The 24,636-nt window shown below is 40.4% G+C and overlaps 1 protein-coding gene across 1 annotated transcript in view; it reads left to right on the top strand.

Annotated features, from left to right (window-relative positions):
• LOC115284890 (N-terminal EF-hand calcium-binding protein 1-like) overlaps window positions 1–24,636 on the top strand; it is a 58,474-nt gene that overhangs the window by 13,272 nt on the left and 20,566 nt on the right. Inside the window, exons 4-6 of the mRNA XM_029931347.1 lie at window positions 9,051–9,172; window positions 12,119–12,195; window positions 16,251–16,304. Of these exons, the coding sequence (XP_029787207.1) occupies window positions 9,051–9,172; window positions 12,119–12,195; window positions 16,251–16,304 (253 nt within the window). The remainder of the gene's footprint in view (window positions 1–9,050; window positions 9,173–12,118; window positions 12,196–16,250; window positions 16,305–24,636) is intronic.

Below are 24,636 nucleotides of genomic sequence, written 5' to 3'. Positions count from 1 at the left end.
ATCTGTGGAGCATTTTCACATTATAAACTCATTTCTCCTGCATTGAGTGAGTCCGTCTCAAACGGCAGGTATAACCTATAGCTGTAGAGAAGCAGCAAGCCGGCCCCTCAGGTTTGAGCAGAGGATAACAGAGTACCGTGCAACACAATGATACTGATTTCATGTTCCAAACAGGAAAATGACATTGGTTTCTTTGTTGTGTTTAGATTTTCTTGACACATAATAGATTCTCCCTTTTTAGAATCCATTATTAGCCCCTGAGAAGAGGCCTGCAAAAGTGCTCCACTTCCCTTCTTCCCCTGCAGTTTGGGTTTTGTCTATAGTCATCTCCTGCAAGCTTGAGTTCTACATTCACCACTATATAGTGAATACATAATGAACAGCTGCTTTCGGTGTCAGACCGGAGGCTAGCCTTGACCCCCTGTGAAAGCTACCAACAGCTGCAGCTGTGAGAAAGAATGTGATGATGTAGAACTTAAAGAACATAGAAGACATTAGAGGACTAATTGATATTTTATTTATAGGTTTCTAGGTCAAACACAGCTTGGAAGAATAAGAACTGTTACAGGTCTGATGTAAATCTGGGGAGGGCTATTGTGTGGGTATTTGATTAAGGTACCCAGAGGTGCTCACCTCCCACCCCAAATCCATAATACTCCTCCTAGAGTGGTTTTCAGTGAACAAAAATAAAGTAAAAAGCAAATGAAAAACTAGTTTCCATCCACGATGAGTTTGTGCCCATAAATCCAACTTGAAATCTCTGGTGACCCTGATGGAAGAGTGTGAATTATGCTCATGCTTAAAAGTCCTATGTCCCTCTCCCTACCTTCATCTTCCAATCCTGGCCACTAGAAACCAAAGCAAGGAGAACCCCAGGGGCCCCCATCGATGGGGAAAAAACAGGACAAGAAAGATGGCTCTCCTTTTCCTATGATATTAAACAAGAGACCAGTATATAAGCCTCGGAGATTACAAGACTTGAAGGGGATCTTTAGGGCAGATTTAATGGCAGAGAACATTCTCCCTGGAGGTCTTCACACCCACCCCATAGTACCGTCTTCTTCTGGCTGGCGCTTCCCCATTTGCCTGGTCACTGCTTGGACAGCACTTGCTCTTGGAACCCTTCACTGCTCTCCAAATAGGACATTATGCCTCCTGCTCCACCACTACTTACTTCCTCAGTACCCTCTAGTACCCTCTACTTAGCTGTACCTACAAACCCAGTCCTTTACTGATCTCTCCTGTTAGACTTGGAGTTTCTAAATAACAGGGCTCTGCCATGTTTCCCTCTACCTGGCACGACTACATGCTAAATATATGAAGCCGAATGAATGAAAGGGGATCCCAAGTAAAGGGAACTATGTAAAAAAGCAGGGAATGAGGACCTGGGTCAGTGAAAGTAACCTACCAGGCACGTAAGGCTAAGGAAGGTCTTAGAGCTAGACAGCCGCATTTAAATTTCATATGATCAGAGATTGTCTTGGTGGTTGTAAATGAAGAGAAATATAATGGAAACAAGTTTTAAAATTTTTTAATGTTTTTATTTATTTTTGAGACAGACACAGAGCACAGGTGGGGGAGGGGCAGAGAGAGAGGAAGACAGAATCTGAAGCAGCCTCCAGGCTCTGACCTATCAGCACAGAGCCTGACACAGGGCTAGAACTCACAAATCTCGAGATTATGACCTGAACTGAAGTCATATGCTTAGGTGACTGAGCCACCCAGGTGCCCCAAGTTTTAAGGAATATTATAGTCTCATAATACTATATAGTAAAGATTTGGAAAGAGTTAGAGCTAGGTCAGAGAGGAGAGGTCAAATCAATGTACCTCAAAACTCATCAGTTTTTGGTAACATAAAGGAAGGCTCCATGATGCCCTGCATAGTCAACAGTTGTATCCTGCAGAGAGCATTAAAAAGCCCAGAGTTATAATAATTTGCTTCCCCTTAAATATCAGTATTACTTTGAGGCTTAATATTTGTGAAACCTAGGGATACAAAACCTCTTTGGAATATAGCAAATTTTGAGAAGGCCTCTAGTCTAGTTATCACCCCAGGGAGGAATCACACTGCATCAGTCATCCTGAAGTAATGAGTTAGACATGCAATGTTGGGCAGAATCTCTGTGTCTATTCATGTGAAAATGGCAATTTCAGAGAGAAGGGATGCATACAGCTGGAATGCCACAGAGGTGAGATTTTCAGATGGTGTTCTACGACACTCTTTGTATCTGCCTTGGCATCCTGGTGAATGGGAGCCACTTTAATTCCATGTCTTCCAAAAGTACCTAATAGCCAGTGACAAGAATAATCATTATGTTATACTGAGGTTTTCCTCTAGAGGCTTCTGTCCTCTTATATAAACCTCCATTCCTCACAAACCAGATTTCTGGGAACAGAGTTTAATTATATGTGAATTTAATTTTTATAATGGAATCTGAAAACTTACTCTATTTTCCTAAGTTCTTCTTTATCCAGAGAAATGACTGATTTCCTTCTAGGTTTGAAAGTTATTTTTCTTCTTTTGATGGTTGGCTATTATAGAAGTCAGGGAAGCCTTTAATTTTGCTTATAGGGAATTATAAAAGCTCAGACAGTTTGTATTCCCTCAGCGTGAACATAGGGAAGAACTCATCTCTTCACCTATTCTTGTGACCACTGAAATTGATAGAAAGTTGACTTTCCACAGGATGGTCTAGTTAAAGATGGGAGAGTAAACATGATTTCTTTTCCTTTCTCCCTAAACTTTTTAAAAAAGGGTTAACAGTGCCTGGACACAAGGAAGTCATAAACCTACAAAGATAAAGATAGCTGAACCAAAGGGATAGAAGCTTGGAATATGAAAAGAAAATGCATCTTGTAGAAAATGACTGATGTGGAAGCTCTGAGAAAGATGAAACATAGACAATGTAGAAGCCAAGCTGCAGTGTAATTGGCGTCCCAGAGCCTCAGACAGGCTCAGGGACTGGCTTCCCCGTGTGCAGTGGGATGAAGGCAGGGCTGACATATTGCTGAGACCCCACCCAGGAAGCCTAGACATGTTCTTTCTGGAGACGGTGAGCGGATGTACACCTAGCGCAGCAGGGGGGCAGGACGTGCTACTAAAACATGAGGCATTAAGTGCAAGTCCCCTTACTGAATGGTGAGTTTTGAAACCCACTCAGAGCACTGACAGCGGGCTTATACACTGTAGTTGGAGGAGGCTTCTCTGGCTTTTCTCAGTCCAAGAGAAAGACTTAAAGGTAACAAGAGATGGTGCCCATGATGAATAGGCCAAGCCAGGCCATTCTACAGTGGATGCTGTGAGTTGGCAATGGCCACCTCCCTCCCTCCCTCTCTCCCTCTTAAATGATCTGTTTCTTTCCTCTGAAATAGGCAGGGACAAACAAGAGAACAAATCAAACACAAAAAGAAACTTGGCTGAAACAGATACAATCCAGAGAGCAGAAGAAAACTACCCTCCCCCCCAAATCATCAACACTCTCAGAAAGCAGTGAAAATATTGCATTTATGAATAAAGGAAAGGATGCCACTTAAAAAATAATAGTATTCAAAGCACACAAAGAGCTCTTGGAAATTATGATTGCAGATATAAGAACCTGTGAGCAAGATTTGGAGATAACAGTGTGATGACATTTTCACAGAGGTGGGGAAAAAAAAAAGCCATAGGGTAGTCCAAGAGATCTAATATTTGAAAAGTAGTAATTCCAGAAAGAGAAAAAGAAATTCTCTAAGAAATAATTCTCAGAACAAGGACATATGTTTCCAGGTTGATAGAACAGACTAGGAGCCCATTACAATGAATTGTAAAATCTGACACCAAGGCATGCCATTATGCCATTTCAGAATACCATAGACAAAGAGAAGTGTCTAAAATCTTCCATACCAAAAACGAGGTCAAATACAGAGGATGAATAAAACACTAGATTTTTTAAATAATGGCACTGAAAGCTAGAATGCAATGACACAGCCTTTTCAAAATTTGAAAAGAAAATGATCTGCAACCTAGAATTCTTTACTCCGTCTTCTGGGAAAGATCTCAGAGTAGAAGGATCCTAGGTTCACATAGTCCCATGGACACACCTAAATAACACCCCCAAAAGTATAAGTGGGTAAATAAGAAAATGATCAGAAGACTGGCAGAACAGACTTTCCCCAGCTAAATGTAAAGAAGAGGCCACATTGAAAGTGGTAGGAAGGGTGGAGATACAGTCCTGAACCAAATAGACCCACTAGACTGTTTGTAGTGGGGAGGGACGCCACAGCATGGAGAAGGAGAAGAGAAGACCCTGCACCAAGCAGACACAAGGGACACACACAGGGAAGATGGACCCCTGTAACATTTATATTTGAAAACCAGAGTGGCTCAACTTTGTGAGTTCTTTGAATTAGCGGGGCTTACCACCTAGAATTTTAAAGATCTGGATGGCCCTCAAAGCAACAGCAAAACAAACATCCCTGCTGAGATATGGCAAAGAAGAAGCAGTTTGAAAACTGCAGGGAGTACATGGGAAGGAGATTTATTTACTAATCTCAAAATGTGTGCTGGAGGAGAAGGGCTCTTTGCGAGACTTCTCCAGGAAAAAAGGAGTTGGCAAGCCTCATTTCCCTCCCAAACAGAGTAGATATATGGACATCTTTAGGAATCAGCATAAGCACTCTTCACCTAGCTTGTCAAGAGCATGCCCAGCACCCATGTTCTTCTGCAGACCGGTCTGCTTCAACCCAACTTAGAAGGAGTCTGAAGCAGTGCTACAAGTGTGGCACTGTGTAAGCAGCCAGCACAGTGGCCAGTGCAGATCCAAAGCTACTTCTGCCGTGGGGAGGGGGAAAGGTCACCACACATACCAGCTCCACTCTGGCCTCAGAGGTGGGCTGGGGTCAGACATCTAGTCTGACTGCAGGCCCTGCCCACCAACAAAAGCCACTCAGTAGACAACACAGGGAGAGTGCCTTGCGGATTAATGTGAGCACAGTTCAGGCACAAAGTGCCATATCTGTTCATGATAAAGACCCTCAATAAAGTAAGTTTAGAAAGAACTTACCTCAACATAGTACAGACCACGTGTAAAAACCCACAGCCAACATCATACTCACTGGTGAAAACCTGAGAGCTTTTCCCTTGAGGTCAGGAACAAGACAAGGATGTCCACTGTCACCTTTTTCATTCAATATACTACTGCAAATCCTAGCCACAGGATTCAGACAATCAGACAAAAAAAAAAAAAAAAGAAGAAGAAGAAGAAGAAGAGGAGGAGGAGGAGGAGGAAGAGGAAGAAGAAGGAGAAAATAAAAGGCAGCCAAATTGGTAAGGAAGAAGTAAAACTTTCACTCTTTGCACATGATATATTACATATATAAAACCCTAAAGACTCCACCCAAAAAACTACTAGAACTGATAAATGAATTCAATAAAATAACAGGAGACAAAATCAACATACAGAAATTCATCGAATTTCTATATACTAATAAGGAAGTAGCAGAAAGAAATTTAGAAAATAATCCCATTTAAATTTGCACCAGAAATAATAAAAAACCCAAGGAATAAACTTAACAAAGGAAGGGAAAGAACTGCACTCATAAAACATTGATGAAAGAATTAAAGATGACGCAAAGAAATGGAAAGACATTCCATGCTCGTGAATTGGGAGAAATATTTTTTAAATGCTCATACAACCCAAAGCAATCTACAGATTTAATGCACTTCTTATCAAATGCCAACAGCGTCTTTCACAGAACTACAACAAACAATCCTAAAATTTATATGGAACCACAAAAGACTCTGAACAGCAAAAATAATCTTGAAGAAGAACAAAACTGGAGGTATCAGCACTCCAGATTTCAAGATACAATTCAAAGCTGTAGTAATCAAAACAGTATGGTGTTGGCACAGAAATAGACACATAGAGCAGTGGAGCAGAATAGAAAGCCCAGAATAAACCCATGATTGTATACTCAATCAATGACAAAGGAGACAAGAATATGCTTTGGGGAAAAATGTCTTCAACAAATGGTACTGGGAAAACTGAGCCACTTTCTTACACCTTACATAAAAATAAACTGAAAATGGATTAAGTACCTAAATATGAGACCTAAAACCATAAAAATCCTAGAAGAGAGCACAGGCAGTAATTTCTCTGACATTGGCTATAGCAAGATTTTTCTAGATATGTCTTTTAAGGCAGTAGAAACAAAAGCAAAAATAAACTATTGGACTATATCCAAATAAGAAGCTTCTACACAGCAAAGGGAATCAACAAAACAAAAGACCGCCTATCAAATGGCAGAAGATATTTGCAAGATATATATTTGATAAAGGGTTAATATCTAAAATATATTAAGAATATAAAGAATATATACAACTCAACAAAAGACTAAATAATCCAATTAAAAATGGACAGAAGATTAGGACACCTGGGAGGCTCAGTTGGTTCAGCATCCAACTTGGGCTCGGGTCATGATCTCACAGTTCACAGCTTCAAGCCCCGCATCAGGCTTTGTGCTGACAGCTAGCTCAGAGCCTGCAGCCTGCTTTGGATTCTGTGTCTCCCTCTCTCTCTGACCCTCCCCTGCTCATGCTCTGTCTGTCTCTCTCTCTCTCTCAAAAATAAATAAATATTTAAAAAAATAAAAAATGGACAGAAGACATGAAGAGATATTCCTCCAAAGAAGACATAGATGGCCAAGACACATGTGAAAAGATGCTCAACTCACGAGCCATCAGGAAAATGCAAATCAAAACTATAGCGAGATATCACCTCCTTCCTGTCATAATGGCTAAAACAAAAAACACAAGAGGAGTGCCTGGGTGACTCCATCAGTTGAGTATCCAACTCTTGATTTCAGCTCATGATGTGATCCCAGGGTAATGGGATTGAGCCAATGTTAGGGTCCATGCTGAGTGTGGAGCCTGCTTAAGATTCTCTCTCTGTGTCTCTCCACGCACCCCTCCTCCCCGCTTCTCTCCCCTGCTCTCTCTCTTTGTAAAATTAAATATAAATAGTAAATTAAAAATAATTTTTAATGTAAAAAAACACAAAAAATGAATGTTGGCAAGAATGTGGCAAAAAAGGAACCCATGTGCCCTGTTCATAGAAACACAAATTGGGGGCGCCTGGGTGGCTCAGTTGGTTAAGCGTCCAGCTTCCGGCTTCGGCTCAGGTCATGATCTCACTGTTCGTGGGTTCGAGCCCCACGTCAGGCTCTGTGCTGACAGCTAGCTCAGAGCCTGGAGCCTGCTTCGGATTCTGTATCTTCCTCTCTCTCTGACCCTCCCCTGCTCACACTGTCTCCCTCTGTCTCTCAAAAATAAATAAAAAACATTAAAAAAATTTAAAATGAAAAAAAAACACAAATTGGTGCAACCACTGTGGAAAATAATACAGAAGTTTCTCAAAAAATTAAAAATAGATTTTCCGTATGATGCAGTAGTTCCACTCCTGGGCATTTACCCAAGAAATATAAAAACACTAACTCAAGAGGATGTATACACAGCTGCACAAGATTATTGCAGTATTACTTGCAATAGGCAAAATAAGGACATCTATCAAGTGTCCTTCGATAGATGAATGGGATAAAGAATGTGTTGGGTAGAATATTACTCTGCCGTAAAGAAGACTGAAATCTGGCCATTTGCAACAACATAGATGGACCTGGAGAGTATAAAGCTAAGTGAAATAATATCATATGATTTCACTCATATGTGCAATTTAAGAAACAAAACAAAGAAAAATAAAGAGACAAACCAATTACAGCTCTTAACTATACAGAGCGCACTGATGGTTACCAGAGAAGAAGGAATTAGGTGGGGGGATGGGTGAAATAAGTGAAGGGGATTTCGAGTACACCTATGATGATGAATGTTGAGCAGTGTACAGAATTGTTAACCCACCATATACTAGTATAGCACTGTACATTACATTGGAATTTTAAAAAGGAAAAGAAAAAAGTTATTTTCTGCATAAACCACCAATAAAGTAAGAGAAAAAAAAGTATCTTTTTAATATTCTGTATCTCAAAAATATTGCCTCTCATGGTGCACACTTTCCGCTGAAGCAATTAGACATTCTTTCCCACCAAAACAAAGATAAAATGAAGTCCATATTTAAAAGGGGGTTGGGAGGTTGGGATCAGCACCAGAGAGAGGTTAAAGAAATTTTCCCTTACTGATAACAAAGGAAGATTTTTGGATGAATAAATTAGTATTCGATTTGGCTGTGTAACAGAAAAAAAAGAGGCTTAAACACGTAAGGACTTATTATCTTTTATGAAAAACCTTGGCACTGGCAGCCTTAGCAAGTGTGACAGCTCTACAGATTTATCATAGACCTCCTGCCTTTTTCATATGTTAAGTACATCCTCAGGTTTGCCTCGTGGTCCAATGTGGTTGCTGGAATTCCAGCTATCAGGTTTGTATTCCAACCAGGAGAGAAGAATAGGGAAAGACCAAAGGCTTGCCTCCCGAATTGAATCCATCCTTTCAAGCAATCTTCCTTTAAGTTCCTTATAGTATTTCCTTGTGTATATCATTGTCCTGAGCTTTTCCTTTAGGGAAGTTGATAGATATATTTAAAAACTTAAAGAATGAAGAAATAGCAATTTAAACATTATACATAGATATTTGTTAAAAATAAGTTTTATAGAATTATTTGATTTTTAGAAATATATGGATACATAGCCTTGATCTAAAAAATTTAAAACTGACTGAAAGAAGAAAAACACTCCCTGGGTGTTCTCAAACAAAATACATCACCACACACAAAAACAGCTTTTCCCTTGATGATTTGGCCAAGAAGAAAAGGTTTTTCTTAAATCATAAATTAAGATACAATTTTTGCTCCGACTGTTAAAGAATAAAGGCAGCTCCAAGTCTCTCCTGTGGGTTCACATTTATAAAACCAAATCATCAGGGTCTCTGGAGCATGTTGGCAAGCAGCAGTTCTTCTAGCTTTTCATTTCGCCGCACCAGAAAATCTTTGTGACTGATGGTTGGAGATCTGTTTCCGGGGGCCAGAGCCCGACGATGAGGTTAAATGTTGTCTCTGTCGTTCAAGGCAAGGGCCGACCAAGCCGGAAGTCCTGTTGATCCAGTGGCCTGGAAAGCGGTCAAGTCGCCGAGTCCAGAGACACAACAGCTTCTCCCCCAAAAGCCCCCAGTTTAGTGCCTGCGGTTCAGGTAATGAAGCTTTGCCATTTTTCTTCTTCCAAAACGGACTCAGTTTTTATTTTCACATTGATTCTTTTTTTTTTTTTAGCAAGTAAAACAGCAATAGCAATGAAACGCTTTCCGTATACCAGATCAGTCTGTCTGAAACTACAGTGGCAAAGAGCCCAATGTACTGAGTATGAGGTAAAGGTCCCCCTATTGTTTCCAGGAGAATTCCACACCTGCGCCTCACCGGGCGCACAGGGATGATGGGACCTCCAGACCTGTAGAAATTCCCATCAGCTTCAAGGGAGGAAGCGCCCTTTAACCTAATTTGTCCTGGATCCCCTAAAGCCTGCCTAAAGGTGCACAAATCTGTTTCAGGGGAAGGATCCTTGTTTCCTTTCATGATGGATTACAGTCAGAGCTGGCATTTTTGAAGTGTATGATATAACATTTATTGGGCTGAAACCTTATCTTTTTAATAGTTTATTGTCAAATTAGTTTCCATATAATACCCAGTGCTCTTCCCCACAAGTGTCCTCCTCCATTACCACCACCTCTCTTCCCCCTCCCGCTCCCCCTTCAACCCTTGGTTCGTTTTCAGTATTCAATTTATATTTATTTCCAAGAAAGAGCGCATGCAATTGGTCCAGGGACAGAGAGAGAGGGACAGAGGATCTAAAGCAGGCTCTGCACTGACAGCAGCGAGCCCGATGTAGGGCTCGAACTCATAAACTCGAGATCATGCTCTGAGCCAAAGTGGAACATTCAACCAACTGAGCCACCTTGGTGCCCCTGGACTAAAATCTTATTGATAATTTTTAAGTCATTATATTTTAATCAGGTCATTTATCATAATTACTTTGAAATTCATTTGAAATATACAAATTCATGTTACAAAATATCACAGTAGTTTCTAGAAGCTGTGTATGTATATATGTGTAGGTCTATATATATATAAACATCACTTAAACATACCATTTTAATACAATGAGTCTTTAAATATCTAATATTTCAGAAAATCAAACTACTAACTGTAGTCAATCTTTACACATACTGTACTTGAAAGCTTCAAAGTGCTTTCTTGCACACTGTCTTATATTCTAATACCTTATGAGATAGATGTCAGTATCTTTATCTCCCCAGAAGTGCAGCAATTTGTTCAAGGTCATAGGATTCATTAGACCATTTTTACCTGGAAACAACCTCAAAATCTCAGTGTTTACAATTGCAAACATTTGTCTTTTTCACTCACGGTCTGTAGTCGATTGTGGTTTGGGCGATGTGTGCTCCCCAGCCTCTAGGTTGGTTTCAGCTCAGCTTCTCCCATAGCTTCCTGGGATCAGCGACTACTTGGAGCAAGTTCTTCTCCTGGTGGGTGTTAGAAGCATAAATAGCCAGGCCAGAATCACATGGCTCAGTTCAACCACCGTGTGCCTCTTGTCTGCGAGCTCTCCTTCGGCCAAATGAGGCACATGCCAAGCCCAGTAAGGTGGGAAGGGTGAGGCACCCCATCTGTTGTGGTAGGAGGTCCTGCAAAGGTTGTAACACATGATTCTATAACAGGAAGAAAGTGGGAAAACTGGGAATGTGATACAGTCTACTGTGGATTGACTAGGAAATGACAGTACTAGGCTCCTGAGTCAAAATATGGATTTTTATTTATGCTTTAACCATTTAGAAAACACAGCAAAACCTGAAATATCCTTCTAAGGAATTCTGATGTGACAGCCACCTTAAATTCTTTTAGGAACAACTCAGAATGGAAATGTGTTAACTAATTCCTAAATTAAAAATAAATGTATATTTTGTTTATATGGTTACAATGTTTTCTATTATAAAGCATCCTTATTTTGATTTTTTTGTAGCCACTTATGTGTGACTGCTCCTACTTAGTTTTGCATCATAATTTATGCGATAGGCTTTGAGAGTTTTACCCAAGAATGCAGAGAGAGAAGTGCACTCCAATGTCAAGTACTACCTCTTTGTAATTTTGGTCTTATCTTTCTAACATTCAAAGCTAAAACAAGGTTTTATGGTTTGATTTCAATTATATTCTCCTGGCAAGAAATATTCAATAATATTATTTCAACAAATGCCTACGAAATCAGTTTGCACAGGCTGCCATAAGGATAAAGAAAAATGCCAGGGTATTTGTGCAGGGGCTCAGGGCTTTGAATAACGTCCAGGTCATGAGTTCAAGCCCCACATTGGGCATAGAGCTTGACAAAACAATAATAAAAGCTATTTATTTTAAAAAACATAATTGCAGCAATAATAAAAGCAGAACTTATGTAATGTTTGACCTGGAACTAGGCTATAGATATGTGTTTGTTCACATAGACATCCGTATACTACATATATGCATATGTGTGTACATAACATATATATTCTAATTTAGTCCTCACAATGACTATGTGGCCAGTGGTGATATTATTACCATTTTAAAAATAAGGAAGCTGAGGCCAAAGGAGCCAAGTAATTTGACCATGATCTTCAGGTCCCAGAGTCTGCACTGTTCACTGCTATGCCATGACCATAGTGTCCATGTTTACTTGGGTTAGTCCCTAGGAAAGGAGACAGCAGCTCCCTTGCTGTGATCAAGCCTGGTATTTTCCTGGCTCCTGCCATTGTTGTGGAAGTCAGGTTAGAATTATTGATGGAAGCTTTCCTTTTTTCAAAAGCAAACCAGCCATCTCACGGGGTGGTAAAAATGTCTCAGCAGGGTCTGTTCTTTGACTATCAAAGGTCAGTACAGGCAACAACATAAACTCACAGACTTGTGAGAATCAACCCGCTGGGATGCCTGCATCTATGGAAGTCAATAACTTCGCACTCACGTGAATACATTTCTTAAAAAGGTGCTGACTAGTCAGTGACCCTGTGTGCTTCCGTCAGGTAAAAGGAAAGTTCTGAGATGCCAAAGCGCTCCTGTTCTCTTTAATATATTGTCCTCATGACTTCCCCCTCAAGGCTCATTAGAAGAAGACAACCAGTGGATGACCCAGATCAATAGACTCCAGAAATTAATTGATCGACTGGAAAAGAAGGTGGGTGCTTCCTTTCCTTTCTTCTCCTTCTCACTTTTCAGTACATTTTGACCTGTTTTCCTCATTGTACGAATATGTCCATGGCTGCCCCACAGATAGAATAATAACAGCCAGGAGCCCTGTGATGCTACAAATGGCTGCTTGGTAGTTAGCTGGGGCTTCCCGTTAAGCAAATAGAGATGCTCACGTTAATTCTTAGGCCGCCCATTTCTACCCTTAGTTATATGCACAGTATACAGAGCTGCAAGTTAAATAAACGTACTGTATTGCCTGACTCTTATCAGTGCCATAGGCAGCAGGGTGCTTGACCGACACAAGTAGTAGCTCCTACGGACGATCTGGCTGATGTCTTGGGAATGTTTCAGAGTGACTCAGAGAAATGGTTGTGTGGTGTACTAAAAGATGAAATTACTTTCTCAGCCTCTAGAAAGTAGCTTGTTAACGGATGAGCGGGGAGAACATCTTGATTAACAGTCCCAGAGCACTGTACTGGAAGGAGAAGAGAGAATTCCCTGAAAGTAAAATGTATTGTCATTTAGATTGGCATGAATACTGGTCTGCTAACAAACTAATGAACAAACAAATATTTGCTAGGGAGCAGTAAAATTTTAGTAAAAAGAGAGCAGCTAGAGAGGATATTCGTGTAAGGGTGATGCATGAGTAAAGCTTAAATAGACCAGCTTAGTTAGCCTTTCATTCGGGGAAATGATAAATAAGATCATGTGGATGGATGGGGCCCATATTATGGATGGCATTAAATAACAGAAAAAAGGGATTTGGACTAGCTCTCGGAGACAACAGGAGGCCTTTATTATTTTTCAACAGGTACGTGATATAACTAAAGAGATCTTTTAGATAGAAAATTGGGCAGCAAGCATACAAACTGGATTTAAACAGGAAAATTCAAAGTCAGAGCTACCAAAGCCCACTCAAGCAATGACATTAAAGAGCAGGGTGTAGATCTGAGCCTGCTGAGATTAGGTATGGCAAGAGATGGGCCTGTATTGTATGAATGAAAAGAAAATGGAAGACTAGAAGACTTAAAGTGAAATTAACAGGATGGGTTATCATGAGTAAAGGGTAAAGGAATCTCAAGTAAGCATCTGAGGATTTGAGCCTGAGCGTCTCAGTCAATTGTACCATTAACAGAAAGGAAGGAGACAAGTGAGAGATAATGTGTCAGGAGAGGTGAGAAGGTGAACCAGTTTATTAGATGTGTTAATTTCAAGATCCAATAGGACACTTAGGCAGAAATGTTCAGTTAGATGTCAGTAGGTAAGAAGTCAGGCCAATGGTTTAAGATCTTAAGAACCATGTCCACAAAGATGAAACTTCCAAGTCCTGAAGTGGAGTAGGATCTCTGAAAACGAGGTTCTACACAAGTAATCAAGTCCAGGGGAAGCAACCCTGGAGAATGCCAGTCCCTCTGGCACCATGCCATCATTTGTTACATTTACATGGCCACTTCCTGGGCAAATAACCTAACTTAGAGTTTGCAGCAATTCAGCTTTCCTCCTTCCTATTTTGTTAATTGATATGTGAGCTGAGACTAAAAATATTCATAAGAAAAATGATGGCTCTGAAAACTAGTTGTCCAGCCGTGGAAGGCCTGGAAACCCATCACCTCTATTTGGAAAACAGACCTTGTTAAAATATAAAGAGTCTATTGTTACATAAATTTAGATTCATTTAAAGATCACAAATACCTCCTTTTCAAATAGCTTTGAGATGCCTGTCAAACCTGTCTTTATTTGGTGTCTTAACTTTATATAGCTTTTTTAAAGGAATAGCTTAAACTTAGGTCATGCCTTTTTTCCAACTTTAAATCAAAGTATTATCACATCTCTTTCTTTCCTAGACTTTTTCTTCCTCCCTTTCTATGAAAGGGTTTCATTTTGAGGACAGAGTCTGAGAGATTTGCTGAAAGTACGATGTGCTGGTCTTGGGCATTGGTCCCAGCTGTGCGGGGCCCAGCAGGAGCCGTCCTAATGAATGGAGAGGCAGTGCAAGTTCCATTTGCTTCTACAACTTATTCTGTGCTGTGATTTAGGCTTTTAGAGGCAAAACTACCCAATTGCCAAACAGTAGCTGGGTGCATGTCATTTCACAGCTGACTCTCTCATCTCCTGCAGTTTTTGGCACTAGGTTTGATCTTCCTGTTAAGAGGAAGTGTGCCTGCCGTGGGCCACATGTTCTCTTTTCTCTCCACTTAGCGTGATAAATCCTTCCTGCACCGGAAACCAAGCCAGTGCCATTCATGTGAGGGGGGAAGATAATACTTGAAATCCCTACAAATTCCTTCAGGCATTCTTTCTTTCCATTTCAGCCTTTATGAGGATTTATGGGGATATATTGAGATTATACTCTCTATTTTGCTCGCGCTCTGCAGAAAACATCTTTATGTTAAGTAAAACAGCAACAGAACCTGTTCAGTCTTCATGAAGTCCTAAGTGTATCATCAGATCACAGGACATCCTCACTTCAAGGGGGTACAACTAAGCATGTTGCATTCATACAACTTGTTTTAAGCTGTTCTTATCTTAGATCAAAGAAAGTGGATGTGAAAGGTGTACCTGAGTTGGTGTTAGGGAAAGAGGCTCAAGCACCCCATTGTTGTTCCAGTTTCTCTCTTTAAGATTCAGTTCACATCCATATGCATTGCATCACTTGGCCCTCATAGAAAAGCTTTGATTTAAGTGGGGTGTTTATTCAGCCATTCATTTATTCAACTAATGTTTGTTAAGCATCTACTTTATGCCCGTATTATTCTGGCAGTGGAAATGCATCAGTGATCCAAACAGGTAAGGTCCTTGGTCCAATAAAGACAGATAGAAATCAGTAAACAAATAAATGAAACAAGGTAATTTCAGAGAGTGAAAAGTGCTCTGAGGACAAACTAAGGCAATGTGGTGGAGATGAGCATTTGGATACTTAAGTGGGTGATCCGGGAAGGTTGTTCTAAAGCAACGATATTTGAGGTATGAAAAAGGAAAAGGAGCCAGCTAGATGAAGCCCTAGGGATAGAGAATTTAAGGCAGAGGGAATAGTAAAAGTGAACCCTAGATGGGGTGCCTGGGTGGCTCAGTCCATTGAGCGCCAACTTTGGCGAAAGGCATGATCTCACGGTTCATAAGGTTGAGCCCCGTGTTGGGCTCTGTGCTGACAGCTCAGAGCCTGGGGCCTGCTTCAGATTCTGTGTCTCCCTCTCTCTCTGCCCCTCCCCCACTCATGCCCTGTCTGTCTCTCAAAAATAAAATTAAAAAAACATTAAAAAGTGAACCCTAGATAAGTTAAATAATGTATTGAAGGGTTTGCTGCAAGAGAGTAGCAGAGCTAAAGCAATACAGCTCTGTTTTTAACAGGCTTATGTTATTTCAGACCGTCTGGATTTCTACAGATTTCAAGGGGTTTCTTATCTACTTGAAGGAATTATTGTGCATAATCCTCAACACGAATGCTAGGATATATAGTCTTAGAATAAAGTCCTCAGAAATTACATGCTTGGTTTCACTGGAGACATTAGCATCAGCCATTGATCACAGTAGAAAATTCTAAGATCTTTTTAGTAGCCCTTCATTTTTAGAAAATATCAGTAGTGTTTTCATTTGCTTTTGAATTCATATTGTAGTAAAGTAAAATCATCACTATAATGTGAGTGTATTAGCAGTTGCGCTAATGTGTATCATGATCTCCCAAGAAGAGTGGTGATCAGTACTAATAGCAAAAGAAATCGGCCTTCTCATTTTTTTTTTTACTGTTCTATTATTTCCCTGTTTTGAGGAATCTCCTCTCCATTTTGTTCTCTTTTAATGTATCAGTAAACTTAAAGTAATAACAAATTGAACATGCTGAAATGGCTTTTTACCATTGCTAAATGGGTAAAAGTCTTAATTGGAAATGCTTCATTTTTAAAATCAGAATGATTCCATATCCTTTCAGATAATGAGCTTCTTTTGGCAAAGATTAGCCATAAAAGGGTTACCATTCAAGTATATAGTGTTTTTCTTTAACTAATTTTTTGTCCCTTCCTTCCCCATTTCTTTCTTTAACTAAAGGATCTCAAACTTGAACCACGGGAAGAAGAAGTTATTGAAGGGAATACTAAATCTGTAAGTACTTTTTTTTTTTCTAGGTCAAAGTGGTAAAAATGTGTCCTTTGCAAATAGGACTGAGTTTCTTCATTAGTTACTCTCTCAGTGAAAATTTGAAAAAGTAATACATAGGCATATTTTATCTTGCATGGCTATGTAGTAGTTTCTAAATTATAATTTGTGGAAACCTAACAATGCATACTTTCCAGAGGTTTTATGTAAGTACCTAGCATGTTATATGTGCAAAATCAGAATGTTATGCATATATATATATCAATAAGTTATTGAATAATTGAATGAACATGACCAGCCAAGAAGGGCAACATTCAAATTATATTATAAACATGTTATAACCTCTCCAAGCCTGAGTGCCACACCTGAGCTGAAACTTGATGCTATTTAGTATTATGTTACCCAGGGCCGGGCACCCTGTACGTGCTCAGAAATTTTTTTTTAAGTTGACATATAGAGGAAAAGGAACATTTACACCCATAGGGAAAAGACGTTCATCCATAGTGGTAGCAATTTATAGAGATCAAAAGATAATGGATAAATTGATGTTAACAGGCACTAAGACTCATTAAAAGGAATGTGTGACTAAGTTAACTAGTTGAAAAACAACACATATATATGACTTGTTATTTTGCTTTATTTTGAGGCACATATTTATAGCACCTTCTGTTTGGGAAAAGTGGATCCTTGCATTTTCATTTAGTGGACATTTACATTTTAAAATCTTGGCAACCGCAGAAAATCACTTTTTTCTTAATATATGAAGTATATTGTATACTCTACAGATCTGACAGGATCAGTCACATTTACATGAGACAAGGATGGGAAATACCCTTCTTCTCTGTACCAGGCACTTATCCCACAGGCACTGCCTATGCGGTAGAAGGTGAGGCTCGTGTGTCCGTCAGCTCCTACCCATCTGTCCAGGCTCACAGCACAAAGGGAGTCTTCAAAGGGGGAGTTTTGGAGGGTTCTCAGAAAAGCGTAATGATGGCTGTTATGATTAGAATCCTATAGTTATGGACACTTTCCCCAAAGACAACTTGTAGCTCACCACATGTTCAGTGCTTCTGTTCCTCCAAAGAGAGGGGTGTGGTCTGTGTTAATTCATCAGGCACCCAGAATTCTAAAGGGGTAGATTTTGGTGAGAAGCTGAGAAGGAGAGAAGGCTGTTGAGCGCACCTACTGGGGACGCTGTTCCCTAGCAGTCCCTTGGGCACAGGATCGTGACCTTGTGATCTCGCATCTCTATCGTCAATTAGAATTGCATGTGGAGACCACTACACTCTAGTCCAGAAAACTCAACATAACATTTCTAATGTTGAGAGAGACTGTTGTCTATTCTTATGTAATCTCCTAATGTGAGACTATTCTCTCTCGCTAGCTATGTGGGAGAGAAATCGTTCAAGGATTTTTTTTATTAAAGGTGACAGACTGTTCCATAGAAGAGAGGCCAATGTCAATTTTAAAAGATTTATCAGGGGCGCCTGGGTGGCTCAGTGGGTTAAGCCTCCGACTTCGGCTCAGGTCAGATCTCACGTCCATGGGTTCGAGCCCCACGTCAGGCTCTGTGCTGACAGCCAGCTCAGAGCCTGGAGCCTGCTTCCGGTTCTGTGTCTCTTTCTCTCTCTGCCCCTCCCCCTCTCATGCTCTGTCTCTCTCTGTATCAAAAATAAATAAAACATTAAAAAAAAAGATTTATCAGCTTACCCAGCATTACTATTTCAATAGTACATAAAAGTATTTAAGAGAAGAAAATAGGACTGGGCAGGGTGGTTCAGCAGTCAATAGTATATAAAAGCAGGAAAGGATATTCCTTAACCTTCACCACACGTAAAGGTGAGGTAGTTGTACTCTTTGGGAATACACAGACAGTAATGATTTGAGCAAGTTCGTTTTTTTCAGAGCTACCAATAAGATATTTGTCATTAAAAGTTGTACTTGCTCATCAGTGGCAGTGATGCATCACTATCTAATGCTCCTGAAGCCTTCTATATTCAGAATGACCAAAACCAATCTTCACTGTTGGCAGCTGGCACTCATCATTACATGCTCATCCATGTTCAGTGATTTATCTTGGTGGCCAAAACCAGTTTTAAATTTCATTGACTAGAGAGGTAGTTTGCCTTTTCCATTGGCTAATACATGAGAATTTTGAAAAATGAATTGCCCATCAGAAATCAGAGACTAAATTTTTATGATATACTTAATTTTTATGTATGTATTAGAGAGAGAGGGAGAGAGAGAGAGAGAGAATATCCCAAGCAGGCTCTGTGCTTTCGGGACAGAACCCAGTACACGGCTCCAACTCACAAACCGTGACATCATGACCTGAGCCAAAATCAAGAGTCGGGTGTTTAACCTACTGAGCCACCTAGGTGCCCCATTACGTACTTTATTCCTTTAAAAGCTAATCTTCAGTAAGCCTTTACTATGTGCCTAGTATTCTCCCAAACACACACCTCTGTAACTCACTTCATCCTCACAACAGCCATTTGAGGGGGTGCCATCTTAACCCCATTTTGCAAGTGGAGGACCAAGGTGTGGAAGGATTTAGGATTTAAAACCCCGTAGCTGGACCCCAGCAGTTCTACGCCAGACCTGCACCTGCCCACACACTGCAACAGTCCGACTCTAGTATTTGGCGCATTTCTGGGCACTATAGTGGGGTTGTTCTTTGCCAGTGTGGTTGGGAGCTGACAGGTGACTCCTTTTCCTGAGATTTCCTACCATTAGCGAAGAGCAGTAGTGTCTGGTGGGCTTGCTTCAGCATGCAGCAAGAGTCCTGCACCCAGCTAGCTGCTGTAGCCAGTTTTCTGGGGCATGAGCCATTACATAATCATGAGTCTAGGATATGATATCTTTTTCTTTTTTTTTTTAAGGTCCTTTGTTTATCCTCAGTGAGAAGTAACATCTATTGAGTATCTATCCTGGGCAAGATTTTTACATACACAATTCCATTTAATCCTCCCTAAAACTGTGGTATTAAGTACCACGGTTCCAATTTCATTTGGTGATTTTGGAAGAAAAGATGAAGTAACTGGTTCACAGCCACATAGCTAGTAAAAGTGAAGCCAAGTTTTTTTAAGTGTGTACGCTTCGCTTTTAAAGAGGAAAGGAACGAAGACAAGGTGATGGAGGTAGATGAGAGGCAGTGATGCAGGGCTCCAGTGTTTGCAGGACTACCTCATATACTTCCCTGGAATGGATAGAGCATGAATAAAATTTATTAAAGAGCTTTTAAGAATAGTCAATGGCTAAAAGCAGAAGCAATCTCTTGCTTGTTTGTTCCATGAAGAACTTGGTCACCAGTTATATGCGAGACCCCGGGGGAGGGTCTGGAGATGAAATGGTGAATATTCCAGGCTACAGCTTGGACCAGAAAGATCTGCAGTGATTAAACAAGGGTCTACAATACGCTGATGAAAATTATTATAGGAAAGTATACATTTGCATGCAACTTAACTTAGGAGGCCAGGGAATGCTTCCAGAATGACACAGTATTCAAAATGAAGTAAAAAATAATGAGTTTTAAAAAATATTTACTTATCCCTTACAACAATGACTTGTTCAAATATCGCACCAAGAGAACAACACCAAGGTGCTATGTAGGAGTATTAAACTGTTCCAACTGGTTTACAACAAGATAGCAAGTTTTGGAATTCATAATTTTACTCTTGCCATAATGAAAAAGGGAATGTACATCAGAGATAAACCCAGATCTCAAATCCAAGACTGACTTTATGACTCATGGAAAATTTGAGGGTAAGTATTGTCTTCTAGCTGTCAAGTACTACGCAGGGAGTTTGAGTCACTGAAAGGTCAATGTGATTTTTGGAGGGTTTCCAGCCAGACCCTCTCCTGGATGTGGGCGGGAGTATTGACCCTCTCAGATCCTTTCTGCTTGGCGCCATTGTATGCCTCGCATGGCCCTTCTTATCAAACAATTATTAGAAAAAGATGATGATTTTCTAGATGCTTTCTATATTCAAAAAGTTCTTTTTGGATTCAATATACTTTTAAACAAGGTTCGATCACATTCTGGGACTTTTCAAAAGCTCTGGCTTTTTGTGAGGACGTTGTTGTTTACACCAGAATAACTTCTACAATAGGAATTTACAAATCTAATACGTTATTCTGCCTTTCTCCCCTCGTAAAGCCTACGAGTAATACTTTGTGAAGTAAACAAATCCTGCCATACAATATCATGTGGGGGTTATTGCCAGCAAATATGTCAGGGGCCATTAGAACATAGTCTTGCTTTGCTGTAGCTGTTATGAGATTGAACGAGAGCACACAAGAAAGGCCCTTACGTTTCTGAAGACATGCTTGGAACATAATTATAAAGTAAGTAGAACTGGAAAACATGAACCAAATTAGTTGCATTTAAAATATTTCTGTCTCCAGAGATTGAAAAAAGCTGAACTTCCTTGAAATAAACAAACAAAAGAAAAATCCAGGGGGCACCTAGGTGGCTCAGTCAGTTAAGAATCTGACTCTTGGTTTCAGCTTAGGTCATGATCTCATGATTCGTGAGTTCAGGCTCCACATTGGGCTCTGTGCTGACAGTGCAGAGGCTGCTTTGGATTCTCTCTCACACCCTCTCTGCCCCTCCTGTGCTCTCTCTCTCAAAATAAATAAACTTTAAAAAAAAATCCAAGAAGTCAAAGGTAGACACGACTACCCTAACGTGACTGGCAAACACTATTCTGTAAATATTCCATCATAATTCCATCATAACAAAATCCCTATAAAGTAAATAATAAGGGCTACACCGCCCCTTCTAAACCAGAGAAACAAAAATTCTCTGTGCTGGCTGTTCACACCAGATTTCAGTGAGGATCTTAGACTGTGTGACATATAGAAATGTTACAAATTAGGACTCCCTCGCTACCTCACCCATGCTCCACATCCTACAACTTGGCCAGGCCAGCCTAGACAAGGTAAGGATTTTCTTTGGAGCCCAGGTCTACCTTAAATTACCGAGGAGATTCAGAAAGCATCTCTTGTCACAGCACTCATAACACATAGACAGATTATCTGGACCTCATAAATTGATTTCTTTGTACATGTAAATATCTGAGGAAAGGAGGGAAAAGGCATGCCTTGTTTGGATTGCAAAGTAAATTTAGTTTCTAAATCATATTCACATCCATCTATGTAAGTGAAATGAATCACTTAGCTACTGCTATGGAACAAACCACCCAGAATGGAGTGGGTTAAGCCACAGTTCTAGATTGCAACTTAAATTGTGATCAAGTGGGTGGTCTGGTGTCAGCTGGCCTCCTTGGGGCATCTGTAGTCAGCTGCATGCCTGCTTTGCTGAACCCTTATATGTCTGGGGCCTCAACTGGGATGAATCCACTGGCTCCGCTCTGTTCTATGTGGTCTTTAATTCACCAGCATGCGGTTGGCAAAACTATAGTGCATTGCCTGTTTTTACCTATAAAGTATTATTGGAACACAGCCACACCCATCTCTCTGTTGTCTGTGTCCACTCTCACACTAAAACAGAGTTGAGGAATGTGACAGGAACCTTACGGCCCACAAAACCTAAAATATTTGCTATGTGCCCCTTTACCTAAAAAGTTTGCTGATCTCTGCTCTCACAGGGCTTGTTCGCATGACAGTTTCAGGGATCGGAGAGAAAGAATGGAAACTCACAAGGCCTCACCATGAAACTGGCACACTTTTATTTCTCCAATGTTCTATTAGCCAAAGCAAGTTTATAAGGCTGGCCCAGATCAAAGGGAAGAAATTGAATCCATGTTTTGATAGGGAGAAGCCAAAAAGTCACATATCAAAGGGCGTGCATTTCTCATGGTTCTGCTCATGGTTACAATTTAGATCACATAAGAGTTGCCTTCAGACTAAAAGGATTATCGTGGAACAGGTAGATATATTTATGTATCTCATTAGAAAAGCCCCTGAGAACCATTTGAGTCATTGTTGATCACAAGTATGTGATCAAGAAGTTCCTACAGGTTTGTGTCAAAAGAACATGCCCACAATTATATTGGCAGAGATTAACTTAAACTCTTAGTTACTGATATTAAAAAGGTCCTGGGAGAGTCAGTCAGGGGGCTGCTTGTTCATTACACAATCTGAAGAGACAGTTATAGGCTTGTATCTACTGATTCTTGATCTCTGACCCTGAAGGGAAATGAAACAAAGCTTAGTCAAAATTACTGAACTCATTAAGGCAGAAGAGAAGAAGAAGAGATGGATTTTAGGGAATAGCTTGGAGTCTTTGCCACAGTGAGCCTTATGGTCATTAAGTATTCGTTCTTTTCACATACATAGAACACACAGACCCCTTCATAAGGGAGACCACCCAGAGTCTTCTCCAGTTACCGCTTCTGGCTGAAAGTTTAGGATCCCTGCCCGATGATCAGTCCTCTTTGTAAGATCAAGATGTAGTCCCTTGCAGTCTGACATATTTATGAATCAAAAAGTAAGATATCTCCCCTCGCCACTCCCCCCAAACACACAGATAAACTATACAATGATAAAACCAGGCCAGGAGAAATGCCATCAAAATTGCAATTCAGGAATGGCATGAGTCGGAAGCATACAGCATTCTCTGGTTCATTGCAACAATGATTTCATGCTGGGAAGGCATTTGTCAGAGAAGGAAGTTCTGTGATTAGACACTGGATCCCCATTCTGGGAGGAACCCTGTTGTCCATTGCTGTGCTTTTAAGAGTTTCCTCTTGTTTCATCATCCTCTGTGACTTCAGAAACAGCTCGTTGGAGAGTACTGTCTCTGTGGGAGTTCTGTGGGACTGATAGCCTGTTTCCTGCTCTTGTATATTTGGGTGCCCCAAATATTACTTTAAGGCTTACTCAAAGAACTTTGAGACTGGAATCAAGATTTGACAGTACAGTTCTGTCAAAAATTTGATAAACTTCTAATGAATTTACATATAGTCAATTTGATGTGCTAGTATTGGTACTTTAAATCATTCCATACACATTGTTTTCAAACCTTGTTGATTTCTTTACTAAACCTTACAAAGGCAAGAATTCTATCTTGATTTGTCACTGTACCCAGAATCCAGCATTCAGCATTTACCTGTAGGAAAACAAAGTAGGAGCAATTATTGAATATATAAATTGCCTAACATATTACCTGTGGTATTGGTGTTAGGGTCTTCAACAATGGTAGCTATTAACAATGAAGCAAGAGACTCATTGGCTATGAGACAGCAAACTAGGTGCTTAATTCTGGCTCTGCTGCTACACAGTGCAAGGAATTTTCCTCATATTCTGAATCATCCTTACATTGTTGCAACTAAATTTTTTAAATTTTATTTTAGAGAGAGAATGCACAAGTGGGGGAGAGGGGGAGAGGAAAGAGAAAGAATCTTAAGTAGGCTCAATCCCACGACCCTGGGATTCTGACCTGAGCCGAAATCAAGAGTTGGATGGTCAACCAAGTGAGCCACTCAGTCGCCCCTGTTTTGTGCACTTTTATAATTCACTCCCAATCCCTTTTTTTTTGCACTTCTATGATTCATTACCAACCCTTGATGATGGAGGAAAGGCTTTATCTTGAGATCAAAATGCCATGAGAAGCTCATAGGCAGATCTGTAGAAAAGTCTTCAAAACTACAAGTGCTATAAAGGTAATAGAATTTGTTACAAGAAGCATTTGGCATCCAGCCCAGTGTGATCCATTAAACACAGACTCTGAGATTTTGGGCAGGGCCTATGGTATATTATAGATGGTTAATGTTTGAGAACCCTGTGATGGTTCATGTACCTTTGGAAATGCAACTTTGAACACACTTTTCCTGAAACTGGATTGTTTTTAACAATGTGCACAACACGTGTAATATCACAAAATACTTAAGGCAAAGGTGGAGCCCTCCAGTGTTGGAGTAGGAGTTCTTTTTAAAAATGACTGTTGGCCGGTGATCCCAGCCCTGTCTGCACATTACAATCACCTGGGGAGGTTTTTATAAATACCAATGCTTGGACCCCCCACTTCCAGAGACTCTGAGAGAAGTGCCATTTTAAAACCTCCCCAGTGCTTCTACTTGAGAATCGCTGCTTTTAAAAGGGAAGTATGGGGGTGCCTGGGTGGCTCAGTCGGTTAAGCCTCCGGCTTCGGCTCAGGTCAGATCTCATGTCCGTGGGTTCGAGCCCCGCGTCAGGCTCTGTGCTGACAGCTAGCTCAGAGCCTGGAGCCTGCTTCCGGTTCTGTGTCTCCTTCTCTCTCTGCCCCTCCACCTTTCATGCTCTGTCTCTCTCTGTATTAAAAATAAATAAAACATTAAAAAATTTAAAAAAAAAAAAGGAAGTATGGGGGCACCTGGCTGGCTCAGTTGGTTAA

Source organism: Suricata suricatta, unplaced genomic scaffold (assembly GCF_006229205.1).
Source record: "Suricata suricatta isolate VVHF042 unplaced genomic scaffold, meerkat_22Aug2017_6uvM2_HiC HiC_scaffold_25, whole genome shotgun sequence".
Lineage (NCBI taxonomy): Eukaryota > Metazoa > Chordata > Mammalia > Carnivora > Herpestidae > Suricata > Suricata suricatta.
The sequence above is the reverse complement of the archived record's forward strand: the minus strand, read 5'-3'. Positions and strand labels throughout refer to the sequence as shown.